General features: G+C 48.3%; 1 protein-coding gene across 10 annotated transcripts in view; it reads left to right on the top strand.

The window, feature by feature from the left end:
* arvcfb (ARVCF delta catenin family member b) overlaps nt 1-13,824 on the top strand; it is a 208,675-nt gene that overhangs the window by 175,312 nt on the left and 19,539 nt on the right. For all 10 annotated transcript variants that reach the window (XM_086207464.1, XM_086207468.1, XM_086207463.1 and 7 more), the window contains one exon: nt 42-113. In XM_086207464.1, the coding sequence (XP_086063590.1) occupies nt 42-113 (72 nt within the window). The remainder of the gene's footprint in view (nt 1-41; nt 114-13,824) is intronic.

The raw sequence follows: 13,824 nt of genomic DNA, 5'->3' as shown, positions 1-13,824 counted from the left end.
CCAGGACATGACACTGACATCATCCTCTCTCCTCTACCCAGGCAGGAAAAACGTTGAGAACGACAAAAACTACGACACATTGGATCTGCCCAAGCGTACAGAACCGTCAAAAGGTAGGCGCTCGTCGGCCCTCTGTTCACCCTTCATCTCCTGAGAGAGAACGACCCACAGGAACGATGGACCCACCTCCTTTAGATGTTGTCCAGCAGAACACCAAAGAGTGAGGTGTGACGCAGAGGCGGGAGGTCAAAGAGAAGCGGCTGGTGGCTCAGCTTGGGTTGGTGGTTTGGGCCTTGGTGATGGCAGCTGAAGAGTTTCTCTGTGGAAAACTGCAACCGCGGGCAAACACGCGAGAGCATCGGGAAACACTCGCTGGCTCCTTCAGCGCGCGACGCTTCATTTTGGCCTGGTGTGTTAGAGCAGCCAGTCGTGGTCAGTTGCGTCTTGCTGTGACTGCTGAGCTCGTGAGCGACAGAGATAGAAGAGGATTAAAGCTGCAAAAGTTCCAGCAGCAGCAAAAATGTCTGTGGCTCCAGCTGATCCAGGGTGCGGTGGTATGGCACGTCGTCGAATCAGCAGGTACTGGTTACTTTTGAGATATGGTAGTGTCGATCTAATGGCTGCTCGTTGTCACTCATCACCGATGAGGAAACTACAATACACATTTAAATGACCAGCTTTCAGGAAGTGAGCAGTTGCTTTTCATTGGCGGCGGTTGTTGGGGAAGCGGTCAGTGACGAGGTGACCTGACGGATGCAGCGATGTCTGAGGTAGGATGTCTGGCTGCTGTCAGACGGAGGCGGAAATCCGTTTTAATTCATCAATGATGAACCTCAAGATTGTTCATAATGTATTTATCAGGATAGAGAGTTCTGGAAATGCAGTTGAACATAATTCATCATATCGTAGATAAACTGAGCAGATGGAGATGTTCGGGTAATCCAGTGATTTCAATCCCAGTAAAATGAAGGAACGACATTAAAATGATTTTTTTAAAAATGTCATTGTTTTTCAGAAAGATGGCTTGTTTATTGATTTGTGTCAGAGACCTCAGAATGTTAGTCGATCATGATCTTGGTTGACCAACGTCCTCATCTCCTGGCGAGTCGTCACAACGCCGGAAATGTTGTAACGTGACGATGTTGCAGAAAAAACACGGACGGCCGAGGATGTTTGGTCGCGGTTGTCAGCGTGTTTTTATTTATGAACACAGAACTGCTGCTGCACCGGGTAAAGGTTTGCCTCTCCACTCTGCAATGAAAGTGTGTGTGTGTGCGCGCGCGTGTGTGTGTGTCATTGTTTGGGGATTTGGGCAGCTGCGTGCAGCAGTAAGAGTTATAAAAGCAAATTAGGCGACGCACACATCAGAGCATCGACACGATGACAGATGTGTACTTGCTTATGTGTGGGTCGGTATAATACCTCTGTGGAAAGGTGTGTGTGTGTGTGTGTGGAGGTTTTACACACCCTGATGAGGTATTTACACATCAGCACCTTCATCACTGTCTAGTAGCAGACTCTCAATATCAACAGCACTTGGTAATTAGCCACATTAACGCAGCAAAGTAGGCTCCCATTAAAAGGGATCACAATTAATTGCTCTGCTTTTCTGAGTTAAGCCGATTTTGCCGTTTTTGTAATCACTCCTGAAGTAAAGCAAAGCAGACGAGCCCCAAGGATGATATTGAATATTTTCCCCTGGCTGGGTTTCTCGGATGAAAGCCAAGCAGGCATGAGACTGTGGATCTGGAGTCGTGTGACTGTGGAGTTCTGAATCCACAGGAAGCGATCACCATTAGGGTCCTAAATGTCATCCGCAGCTGATGTGTTTCCTGCGTGCAGACAGACAAATCTTATTTGGCATTTATTAGTGACACACACACACAGGAGGACAATAACGTCAGTGAGATGCTGGACGATAATCTTCATCATCAGAGTCAAACTCGCTTTTCAAGCACATTCATCACTTTTCTTCTTTTCATACAGAGGTGAGCGTGCTGGTGCTGGCAGAGCCGTAGCAGCCCTTGTTTGTTTGTCTATGCAAATGTGGTGGAGGCCTGGGAGAGAGACAGAGAGAGAGATGAGAGAAGGAGGTGGAGAGAGATGAGAGGGAGAGGGAGGAAGAGAGACAGAGACGGAGGAAGAGAGACAGAGAGGGAGGAGGGGATAGAGAGATGCTGAGGGAGATATGAGAGATTACATGTATCCTGATCTGAAGTCAGACAGCGAGAGGCCAGCGTACATGTGTGTGTGTGTGCTTGCGTGAGTGTGTGTGCTTGCGTGAGTGTGTGTGCTTGCGTGAGTGTGTGTGCTTGCGTGTGTTTGTGTGTGTGAGAGAGAGAGAGTGAGGGAGCCTGCTGGGGATAATTACACCTCCACCACTGTGTGAATGTGTTCCACGATGTTACTTGTTACGTCTCTTGACTCATCAAGCCGACGCTGGTCGACGTTCACATTCATTCATGTGTTCTTGTCATTCTGAGCTGCTTTTATTGTGTTCTTGGGTTCTGCTATCAACGTAGCGGCTGATAGGACTTATAAATGGAGTCGTCTTCAGTTTGTTCAGTGGCATGATGCTGCTCAGCTTGGTACTACCTGGTCTGGTTGGACCAAACCACCTGGTACTGGTTACTCACCTGCTCCTGCTGGGGCCTGGTAGCTGGGGTCCAGGCCTGTGAGGTGAGCTGCTGCTGGGGCCTGGTAGCTGGGGTCCAGGCCTGTGAGGTGAGCTGCTGCTAGGGCCTGGTAGCTGGGGTCCAGGCCTGTGAGGTGAGCTGCTGCTAGGGCCTGGTAGCTGGGGTCCAGGCCTGTGAGGTGAGCTGCTGCTGGGGCCTGGTAGCTGTGCCTCTGCTGCTCGAACAGTTAAGCTGCGTTAGCCAGGTCAGGCCAGGCCAGGCCAGGCTCCTCCTCCTCTGGTCTCCTGTTCACACTCATCTACACAATCTACACTCTGATTTATGAAATCCTGAATCCACATCAAAGGCCTTGAATGATCAAACCAAACAGGGAGGAACTTTCCGCTCCTCGTCGGCCAGAGATCTTCTACACCTCTCAGATCGACCTTGTTTGCTGGTGTAGAAGTTGTTGATCATGTGACTGATTGGGCTCTGATTCTCTGACTGGAATAGTTGGACCAGACATGGAGTCGTCGCAGGCAAATACATCATTAAAGACGGTCTCCACTTACTGGCAGTTCATTATTTATGTCACCCAGAAGAGAACCAGAGAAAGAAAGAAGGGCGACTGTAACAAAAGTAATTAAGAAGTGTGAAAAGACGAACTTCATTAAAGAGTAAGTGGGCGCGGCTGCTCCTGAGATGATGAAACATTTTTCCATCCAGTAATTGAAGCCACTGCATCGCCCCACGAAGGTCAGGTGAGGGGAGGAAGAGGAGGGGGAGGAGGAAGCAATGATGTGAAGGAGTCGCATCTCGCCTCTTGATTTAGGATCAGGGAGGGGAAAAAAGCTTCAGTAAAAATTTTAAATGACTTTTTTGGGAAAGTTTTTTTGTCCAATTAGAGGAGGATGAGAGAGCGCTGGGACGGTTATTGGAGGGAAACTTGCTGCCTGGTTCACCCCACCTTACCTTTAGCCTGCATCGGCACCGTCACATGATCATCTCCTCCAAGATGATAGGTCGAGGCGCCTCACATCCTTTGTGTTTTCAGTTCGCCTTCTATTATTCCCGTGAAGCCACACAGGAATCACACGCCCTTCATGACCTTGATTTTCGTCGCACTCACCGTCCAGTGGGATCTCTTCCCGTTTTCAACTTATGTTACATCTCATTTCTTCTCTCTGTGTGTTTTCGTGTTGGGAAGTCAAATTATTGTCACCAAGACTGCACTTTGAAAACACATGAGACACACAAAGTACTTATCCAAGTCTGACTAACACACACACACACACACACACACACACACACACCTGACTCAGTGTTAAAAGCTCCCTTTGGCTCCCACTGGCTTTTCAGATTAAAAAAAAAGAAACATTTCAGAAAATGAAAGTCCTGACTGTGATCAGCAACTCTGATCTGAGCCGCCGGCTCCTGCCAACGTGGACCGGCTCAGTAGAGTTTGGCTGGAATTTGGGCGTCTGTACTTTCACCGCCGTCACATGAGATGAATTAAAAACTGCGTGGCTTCAAGGATGCACGATAACATCAGAATGCCACCCGTATCGGCAGGTATCGATCCTTGATTGATGTATCAGTCGGGGTAATCAGCCGGTTTCCTCTTGGCTCAGGAATCAGGAATGTTTTTGAATTCGGATATCAGCGCACAGGTGCGGCCCACCTGGATGAAGAATGAACGTAAAGGTGCAGAGACCCAAACTGGTTCATGATGATGCAATGTTGATGACGCTGACAGAAGAAAAGTCCCACTGGTGGACGCACGTCTCTCTGCTCGTCGCACCTTCGCGCCGCTGTGAACACTGCAGTATTACTGTGTTGTACACGTCTCCTGTACTGTGTACTTCTGTAGGTACCAGCTGGGCGGTGTTGTCTCAGATCAGCCACAGCTGAGAGGTCGATAGCAACACTGACTGTCGCACCAGCTGGTCAGCGGCCCTGACCTGAGACCAGCTGAACAAGCCCAGATGAATCTGCCTCTGTGCACACAGCAACACACATGCTGGCGCGGGCATGGAAGAAACAAATACATACAAGTCAAAAACTCAGCAGCGGAGGATCAATCAGTCTTTCCTGATGTAAAAACACATTTATATTCTTTGAAAAGAAAATGAGACTTTAGAGTTTTGAAACTCAGAATTAGCCAGTGAAGCTACGGGTGGTGCTTCTCTCCTAATTGACACCAAACACAGGCGGCTGGGAGGCTGACAGGGAGGTCAGATGCTTCGCCGGTAAATAGTCACAGATCAAAGTCGGGGCTGAAGTACTCGTCGACCCGACTGTCATCCTGAGGTCTAAAGTCACTGAGCAGCACATCACACCAGCCTCTGACATCCTGGTCAGCAGAATCTCACTGCTGATCAGACCAGGCGGCGCTACGATGCAAATGAATTGCTAATTGCAGTAAAGACTACTGCAATTTTCAAATCTCAGCAGGGCTGAATATTATTCCACTGTGTTAAAGGCTAATTATGTGTCGAACTACGGCGTGAACTTCAATATCGTGTACCTGCACAGGCCACCTGCCCACGCACCGTCGTCAGGACACATATTTACAGTACTGAGTCACACAAAAAACACACTACAGTCATTTTCATGCCCCCCCACCCCCCAAAAAAATCTGAATAATGATGTAAAGAGTAACATTTATTCTGATACTGCAAAGCGTATCTTCCCTCAAAGGTCCAGGTACTTCCTTCCACCAGGATGAAGCCGATCCCAACACTGTTGGTTCTTCGTTCTGATGATGAGGGCCAACTAACTGAGCTGTGAAACTCTTCTGTTTCTCTACGTTTCTTCTCTCTCTCTGCCTGCTCGTCTCATGTCTCTTGCTCTCCGCCGCTCCAGCTCTCTCCATCCCGGAGAGATTTGTTGTCCTCCTCTCGCCCCACGATCACACGTGGAGCCGTTGAGAGAACAGCAGCGTTTACCAATCAGCAACAGTGGAATGCGTCTGGCTGCTTTGTGTGGTGAGGCGAGCATTTAATTTGTGGAGAGGTCTTAGCATTGACAAACAATACCGGCGTGCGCTGCTATGCGTTGCTTTGTATTACCGTCTCTGATATCATCCCACCGGAGGTCTCTGTTTGTAGTCTAATGATGGCTGGCTCTTGTGCTATCAGAGGAATCTCAGCTCCTGAAGTCGGGAAAGTCAGAGGCACCACTGATGTAAGAAACACTGAGCTACACTTTAATTGTTTGTCGCTGCACACAGAGGAGAAATACTTTGCTTGAAGCCTCTGTGGCGTGAATCTGATTCTCCTAATCCTCCCAACAATATCGCCACGTCTCTCCAAGCTGCTGCAGGAAAGGAGAGCAGCTCTCACAAAGGTGTGAGGAACGTCCTGCTGCAGTGAGCCAATAAGATTTCAACTCATTTGTCAGCATTAAGCATCTTTGTGTCATTAACTGCTGCCAGGTCTGATTCTGAGTCACAGAATCCCGACGGGAGGAAAAGTTTGGCCTGTTGTGCATCTACATCTCACCCCAGTTTAAAGCTCTAGTGAATAATTCTCTCCCCCTGCCAGACGGGGAGCGTGAAGGTGCTCCATGTTTTCACCACTGTGGAATGTAACGCCTAGATGGCAAAGGCCGGCGCCGCCTCACATGTTGTCGGTGAATCTTTTACCTTCTTGTTCAGCCTGAACGCACCACAGATGCTCCCCCGCCTCCTCACTTCCTGCTGTCACATTTCACAGCCAGATGAGACCTGAAATGACTACAGCTACGTCACACACTCAACACACAGATAGCACGTCACCAATGCAAAGCATGCGCACGAACACACACACGTGGATTATATTCTTGCATACTTTCTCCCTCACAGCTTCCCTGCTATCTTGACACATAGCATCCACTCCACGCCAGGTTGTATCCAGACTGTCTGGCACCTTCTATCACTCCGTGTCTCCACAGTCTTACTCATCACATTTCCCTCGGCTCTACACCCACCACATGGCAAATTTTTTTCGTGTGTTGCATCACCTTTCCAATTTGAATCCTGGATGCCATCACGCCCAGAGCGCTGTCTGAGAAAAGCAGGCCAGTGTATCACGAGGTGCAACGACCGACTCATTTCCTTCAAGTGGAGAAGCAAAGCTAAACATATACAAACAAATGAGTAGGAGATGGAGTATTATCAAGAGACCTCCCGGTTAATTAAAGGCTAAATAAATATCAGCAGAGAGACAGGAAACATATACAGTCAGTGTGTACATAGTTTCCAGGATCTAATTGGTTGTTACACTGAACAGATGAGCAAGGTGGTGCTCCAGAGGGCAGCAATTTACTCCACATATGAAGGATTCTAATTTACTCTGCTTGAGTATGAGGGATTAGGGAGCCCCCCAACACACACACACACACACACACACACACACACACACACACACACACACACACACACACACACACACACACACCATAGAGGGAGGGAGCAACAGGGGACAGACAAGCAGCAGATAGGATGATGTCACGCCCTCTTGTCCTCAGTGCACTTTGCTTTTGTAAACATTAATCTGTACACACTGTAACACGTACTGACACACAAACACTGTAACACGTATTGTAACACACACTGACACACACACTCACTGACACGCACTGACTAAACACACTGTAACACGCACTTACACAAACTGTGACACGCACTGTAACACGCACCGACACACAGACTGTAACACACTCTGCACTGATAGAGGACAGGTTAGCACGCTGCGGCGTCAGTAAGAGCTAACGTTGCTCAGTGGGGTCTCCGCTCAACGCGGCGTTCCCTAATGAGGCTGCTGCAGCAGAAGTGTTTACTACTCCCTTTAAGCTGATTATTTTGTCGACAGTGTTGTACCACAGGAATTTATCCTTTTCGTCTGCTGAGCTGCCAGATTATGTCATGTCCGTGATCTGTACTCATGCACATGCATCTGTAGCAAGCTGCGCCTCCTCCCTCCCTGCCAGGCCAAGGCCCAGTCTGGATCCAGTGCACCAGGAACCAGAGTGTTGCTGTGTAGCAGATATCAAAAAGCTCTGTGAATTACTAATGTAGCCAAGCGGGATTCGGTGGAACTTAAAATCCAACTGCAGAGGTGTTTTCTCACCAGACTTTTAAATTGGGTAAAAACTGATCAATGCTTTGAAGGCACATGTGGGACCTTCCTCCTCCCCAGAGGAGCTGCGTCTGTAAGCAAGAGCTACGTCCATGGCTGGGCCTCTGTCCCCAAGTCAGGAGGGAAGAGGGTGGCACCACTTATTCGAGCATTTGCAGTCGTAAAGTCCGCCAAACTGTTCTCTTATCCACGCGGTGCACCGTCCTCTGCACTGAAACCAGATCAGGGACTGTTTCAGTTCACCATTCAGTCCTGAATGTTTCTATTACAGAATGTAGAGTTGTGGGAGAAGTAATCAGTGATAAAAAAAATACCCTGGTGTTGCAGTTTCATGTGTGTTTTCTTGTGCAGCTCAATCAGGGGATGGATGAAAACACCCTGGACTCAGGAGGCTCGGAGAAGACAACAAACTCACAGCACATGACAAGATTTCAGATTTATGTTTTATGTGAAGTCTGTCAAACAGTATGTTTTGATTTAACAAGAAGAACAACAAAGATATAAACTAACTAGCTGGTTTGACGAATGCACGTGTGATGGGACACCCTCACGAGCCAATCACATCCCCTCCTTCATCCTGGCTAATAAGAGCCAGACGCTTCAGAGGAAAACGGCTAATTATGTGAGCAGCTAGCAGGTTACTGTTGACATTTTCGATGCTCCATCTTCACCCTCCTCTGATGAGCAGTTTCACTCAGGCAGTGATGAAAAACAGCGATAACAAGGCGAAGAGGAGTGAAAGACAAATGAGCAGCGAGAGTGTTTATTTAAGTGGGACCACCTCGTGTTTTGTTGAGACACAAAGAGGTTTGTGTAATAATGCAATTCCTAGGAGGTCTGATGGAGTGGCTGCACTACACATCATTAGCCGAGTCAAGTCCTTGTAGAGTTTTGTGTGTGTGTGTGTGTGCGTGTGTGTGTGGATGCCAGCATGTATCCACCTGTGTTTGCCAAAGGATGGGGCTTCATCAGTGGTGATGCAGAGGCTAAACATGGTTTCCACCCACCACATCGGTGATCAACTTTTTTACTCAAGTTTTTAAAACTTTACTGGCCCCCGGAGCGTCTTCTTCCACAAGGCTCGCTGGTTTCTTCGAGTGCATGAGTCGGCTCCTCCGATGATTAAGCGTGTCATTGGCCTCCCCCGTCTCCCAAACCTGTTGGAGCAAAGTGATAATTACGAGACAAGAATGATTCCAGGGAAGTAGGAGGAAGCGCGCTGAGATTTACTTGCCAATTGGAGCTTTTGTTTGGCCTCCATTCGAGGCCCAAGAGTGCAGCTTCTCGTTGCTGCAAGAGGCGCTTTAATCTAATTAAAAGCAGATTAATGGCTCCCTGACTAGCATCACTGGAGCTACAATTGGGTCCTCGAGCAGGAAAGAAAGACCCCCTTCAGAATTTGCTCCTGTCCTGTCTCTGGTAAACACTCTCACTGTTGCTCATGGTCTGTCCAGACGGTTGTCCTCTCCTAGAGACCAGTGGGACGTCATGTGGTCATGTGATGGTCATTTAAAGCAACATTAATTTGAACTAACAGTAACTTTTGGATGGTACACTGACTGCAAATGGAAAAGTCTTTTTTTTAAATGTATTTTCATAACTCTTTCTCTGAGTGATGGAATTAGCATCTTTGGGACCCCCCCCCCATTGTGGAGCAGAGCTGCCCGCTGATTCCATATTGATCAGATTACACTTCTTCATGCTGACGTTTTTTTTTTTTTTATTTAAACCTTTGTGGCACAGTACAGTTACACTTCCTGTAATCCAACCCAAGCTCCTCACAGTCGTGTCCCTCCTCCTCTCTCACCTTGGGGTTCTCCTCTGGTGATTTCCTGCAACTGCTCAACTCTCGCGAGATTTCAGATTGAGACGTCTCACAGAGTGAGACACAGAGGGACAACGAGCACAACAAACCTGCTGGGTTCCCTGAAGTTCTCAACTAACACTTCTCATTATGATCGAGGCCGAAGCAAAACAACAGGACAAAGAGAGGAGAACAGACGGATGAATGGGCCTGTCGCTCAGTTAGTGTAGGCTAACGTGAGCGTTTTAGACCATCCAGAGCACCGTGAAGGATGTCACAGTGAAACCGAACACCTTTTCTGCTCACGGTGAACAGGTTCCTCTCTGTCGCGGTTCGCTACCTGCTAACTAACCCAGCTGCTTTAGCCTGAATCCTCTGCTACTGAACATCGCGGTGTCCATCTCGTCGGGAGGCGAGTGAGTGACATGAAGGTTCGAGTCTTGTGACAGTTTCTCTGTAACTACACAACAGCCATGGAAGAGAGAGAGAGAAATCCAACGCAGTGAGATTACAAGTCGAGTGGGAAGAAGGAGGCAGGAAGTGTGGTGGTGATGTAGTTCAGCAGCATCCAGGCCACCCGTCTGACGGCTTTATAATCACAAACCTTTTGCTTTTTAATGTGCTTTTGGTTAAAAGATGGTTTTTTTTAAGCATATCATCTGACTCCCCCCCCACACACACACACACAAATGCTCCCTAATGCAGCCATTTCTGTCTCTCTCTATCACACACACACGCACACACACACGCACTCAGAACATGCCCTTGACCACGAGGGGGGTATTACGTAGCTATTAGAGGTGATGTTGTTTGTCAGGGTATTGAAGAGCGAGAAGAGATTACCTGTGAAAATTGACCACTATCTGTGTGTGTGTGTGTGCGTGTGTGTGTGTGTGTGCGTGTGTGTGTGCGTGTGTGTGTGTAAATGAAAAAAGCACAGCGTGGGCTGTCGGAGGCAGGAGTTAATCCGGAGTATCCATCATAGTTACAGAGGTGGTGGTGGGGGGTTGACGGGGTAGAGGGAGCATTAAATGAGGGACGGCTGCTGACACCCTCCCAGACACAGGAGATCCCTCCCCCGTCAAGCAGCATCAGCGCCGTCATCACACATTGGCCCTGCGGGTCCAGCTGGTGGCTGGGCAGTGGTGCATCTGTCTGCACCGACGTGTGTCTCACCCTCCAGTCCTGCATTCTTGTGAATGTCCTGAAGGGGGTGACTCCAGTTACTAAAATACTTGATTTATTACCTCTGTAAACATTTTTAAAATGAGTTTGCAGTCTTAATCACTGGTTTCAACACAGCCTGGCCTTCAGTTTGTAAATTATATTCCCATCTCATTGAAAAAGGCACTAAATTGGAGTAAAGGCACTGCAGCCACACCCTCTGGTCCAAATATGGTCATGCGGGTTGCAAACCAACAAGATGCAGGAGCCAGAATGCCACACTCCCGTCCACAGACGACCCACTCATTCTACACTCTGCGTCTGGAAGTTGGTTTGAGATCAGACTCTTGTTAGGATGAGGCTCCAGTTAAAGGGTTAATAGCTTTGAACCCCGTGTAGCTCACGCCTGTCAGTATCAGCTCACTACATCGCTTCCTTCTTCAGCTGTTATTAACATTTCCATGTTTCCTCCATTCTGTGTTATAAACTCTTTTCTTGTCTGTACCAACATCTCCTGCACGTCTGTCCCTCCTGGTGAGGGATCCTCCTCCCCTCCTCACCCTGAGGTTTCTCAGATTTTTCCCTGTTAAAGGTTTTCTATGGAGTTTCTCCTCAGTCGATGTGAGGCTCTGAGGGCAGAGGATGTTGTTATGATGCCATGAAGCCTGGAGACAAACTGGTGGGGAAAACAGGCCACAAAGAAACCTGCCTTGCCTCACTAGACTTCAGCCATAATCCAAACTTGTCACCACCAGGCTTGGACGCGGGACGCAGGGTTCAGGTGTTTCAATGAGAGCTTTATTGAAGGTTTCCAGGCGACTCCAAGTTGGAGGAGCAGGATAAAGGCTATGAACCCTTCTCATAGGATCACCCCACTCCTGTACTGGAGGAGGCGTGGCTACGAAAAATACCACACATAAAAATCGCTCCACTAAAAGGAATAAACACAGTAGGCTATTGAAGGTTAATGGATACATGAAAATCACTAAATAAGAACTCAAAATAAAAAGCATAAACAACAAAAACACTCCTAAATAACAGGAGGCAGAAGGTTATGAAAAGGTAAGGAAGCAAGAGATCCAAAAACCAGCAACAAGAAATCTCTCACTCGCAGGAAGGAAAACAAAAAACACCAATCAAGGCTTGGGCGAACGCAGGGGACGAAACACACCGGCACAAGACGACATATGGACACCAGGTGATGGAGGACGGGTGGAGACACTTAGCAATCAGACCAAGACACATGAGAAAGGGCAAGTGACCTGAAACGAGAGGAGAGTTTCAAAATAAAACAGGAAATGACAAGACACAACATGGAGACAGGACAAAAACCCAACTTGACTTCACCGCGGCGTGACAAAACTGCAGTTCAAACGCAGTAAATGTACCTCCACCTCTGACTCTACGTCTGCCTCAGTCCCAGGCCTCCATCACTGGTTGGCGCTCTGGAAAGTCCTATATCTCTATTAACCCCCCTCTCACACACACTCACACACACTCACTCACACACACTCAAACAGGATTATCTAGGCTTATTCCGAAGGCTGGACGGCCGACCTCCAACCCCCCGACCTCCATCATGGCGCTGGTGCTGCAGTGCGTCAGTTTCTCTTGAGTTCGCTGTTTTCTCTCTATTTCTGCTCTGGATGTTTTGTTTTTGTTGCCCTGATAGACCAGAGAGTCGTCCCGCTGACTGACGCCCCTCCACCCCTGCCTCTCCCCGTCTGTCCTCCGCTCCTTCACTCCCGCTGATATTCCTCCTGGTTGTACAGTCTGGGGACCTGGCTGGCGAAAGCTTCACACTGTTAAACGTGATTGCAGCCTTCAGGTTCAGGCGAGCGGCTGAACTGTCAGACGGGAAATGTGAGACGTCATCCGCTGCTTCTCTCAGTGGGCTCCCTCCATCTTTATGTCTCCCTGTGTCTTCCTACTCCTCCCTCTCCATCAGCCTCCCTCTGGTAGGCTGGAGCCTCTACTGTCCTTTTTTCAGTGACACACACACACACTGCTGAGCACTGGAGTATTTGTTGTGTCACGTGAGCAGCGTTTGGCTGCTAACTTGTACCCTCTGGCTCACTGCTGGCCAGTCGCTGTGGGATGAAGGGGAAATCCAACACATCGACTCTCAGTCCTCGCAGGAGCCCAAGTTGCTCCTGGCACTGGAACTTTTCACTTTCCGTCACTGTACTCAGGTCAGCCTGAGCTCTGCTCCGCTCTCAGCTCTCAAGTTCCAGTTTGAGATGAAAAGATTTTCGTGACCCAATAAGCAGAAATTAATGCATCTCAGAAATTAAAAAGTACAAACATGACGACACCAAAATGGAAAATAGCTGCATTCACAGGTCACTGGCTGACAGCCTGACGGGGACGCCAGAGAGGAAGGAGACGTCCTGCAAAGCTGATCCTCATTGGTCGACGCACAGTTAGCGGGTTGAGTCCGATGGCCTCTGAAATGAGTGCTGCTGGAACAACCTCTCCATCTGAACATTCGTTAGTGATGGTGGTGGTGGTGGGGGGGGGGGTGTTTCCATGGCAACCCTGGTACGACCAGTGTTCCCTCTATCATCTCCACAAATGTTGTGTACATCAATAGTTTGAGAAGTTCTGGATTGTCTGATTCTGGTGGAGATGGAGAGATGGAAGAGAGAGCGATGGTGGGAGGACGATGAGAGAGAGAGAGAGAGAGAGAGAGAGAGAGAGAGAGGTGGGAGATGGACTCATTGCCAGCTCTGTGTGTGTGTATGTGTGTATGTGTGTGTGTATGTATGTGTGTGTGTGTGTATGTCTGTGTGTATGTATGTGTGTGTGTATGTATGTGTGTGAATGTATGTGTGTGTATGTATGTGTGTATGTCTGTGTATGTATGTATGTGTGTATGTCTGTGTGTGTGTGTGTTTGTCTGTGTGTGTGTGTGTGTGTCTGTGTCTGTGTGTGTTAATGTAGAAAACAAACCAGTGGGAAGCAAAATATCTTGGTTTTATAGACTTTGAACAATTTTGGTAAAAATATCCCATCATATATTTTCATGGTTTATATTTCATGATATTCATATTCCAGTGTCATTACATGGTGCAGCGCCACAGTGCTGCATGTTGTGGGACTGCAGCGTCCGTTTGGAGAC

This window comes from Aulostomus chinensis, chromosome 6 (assembly GCF_037954235.1).
Source record: "Aulostomus chinensis isolate RoL2024-O1b breed Wild chromosome 6, RoL_Achi_v1.0, whole genome shotgun sequence".
Taxonomy (NCBI): Eukaryota; Metazoa; Chordata; class Actinopteri; order Syngnathiformes; family Aulostomidae; genus Aulostomus; species Aulostomus chinensis.
Note: the sequence above shows the minus strand (reverse complement) of the source record. Positions and strands in the feature narration are given on the sequence as shown.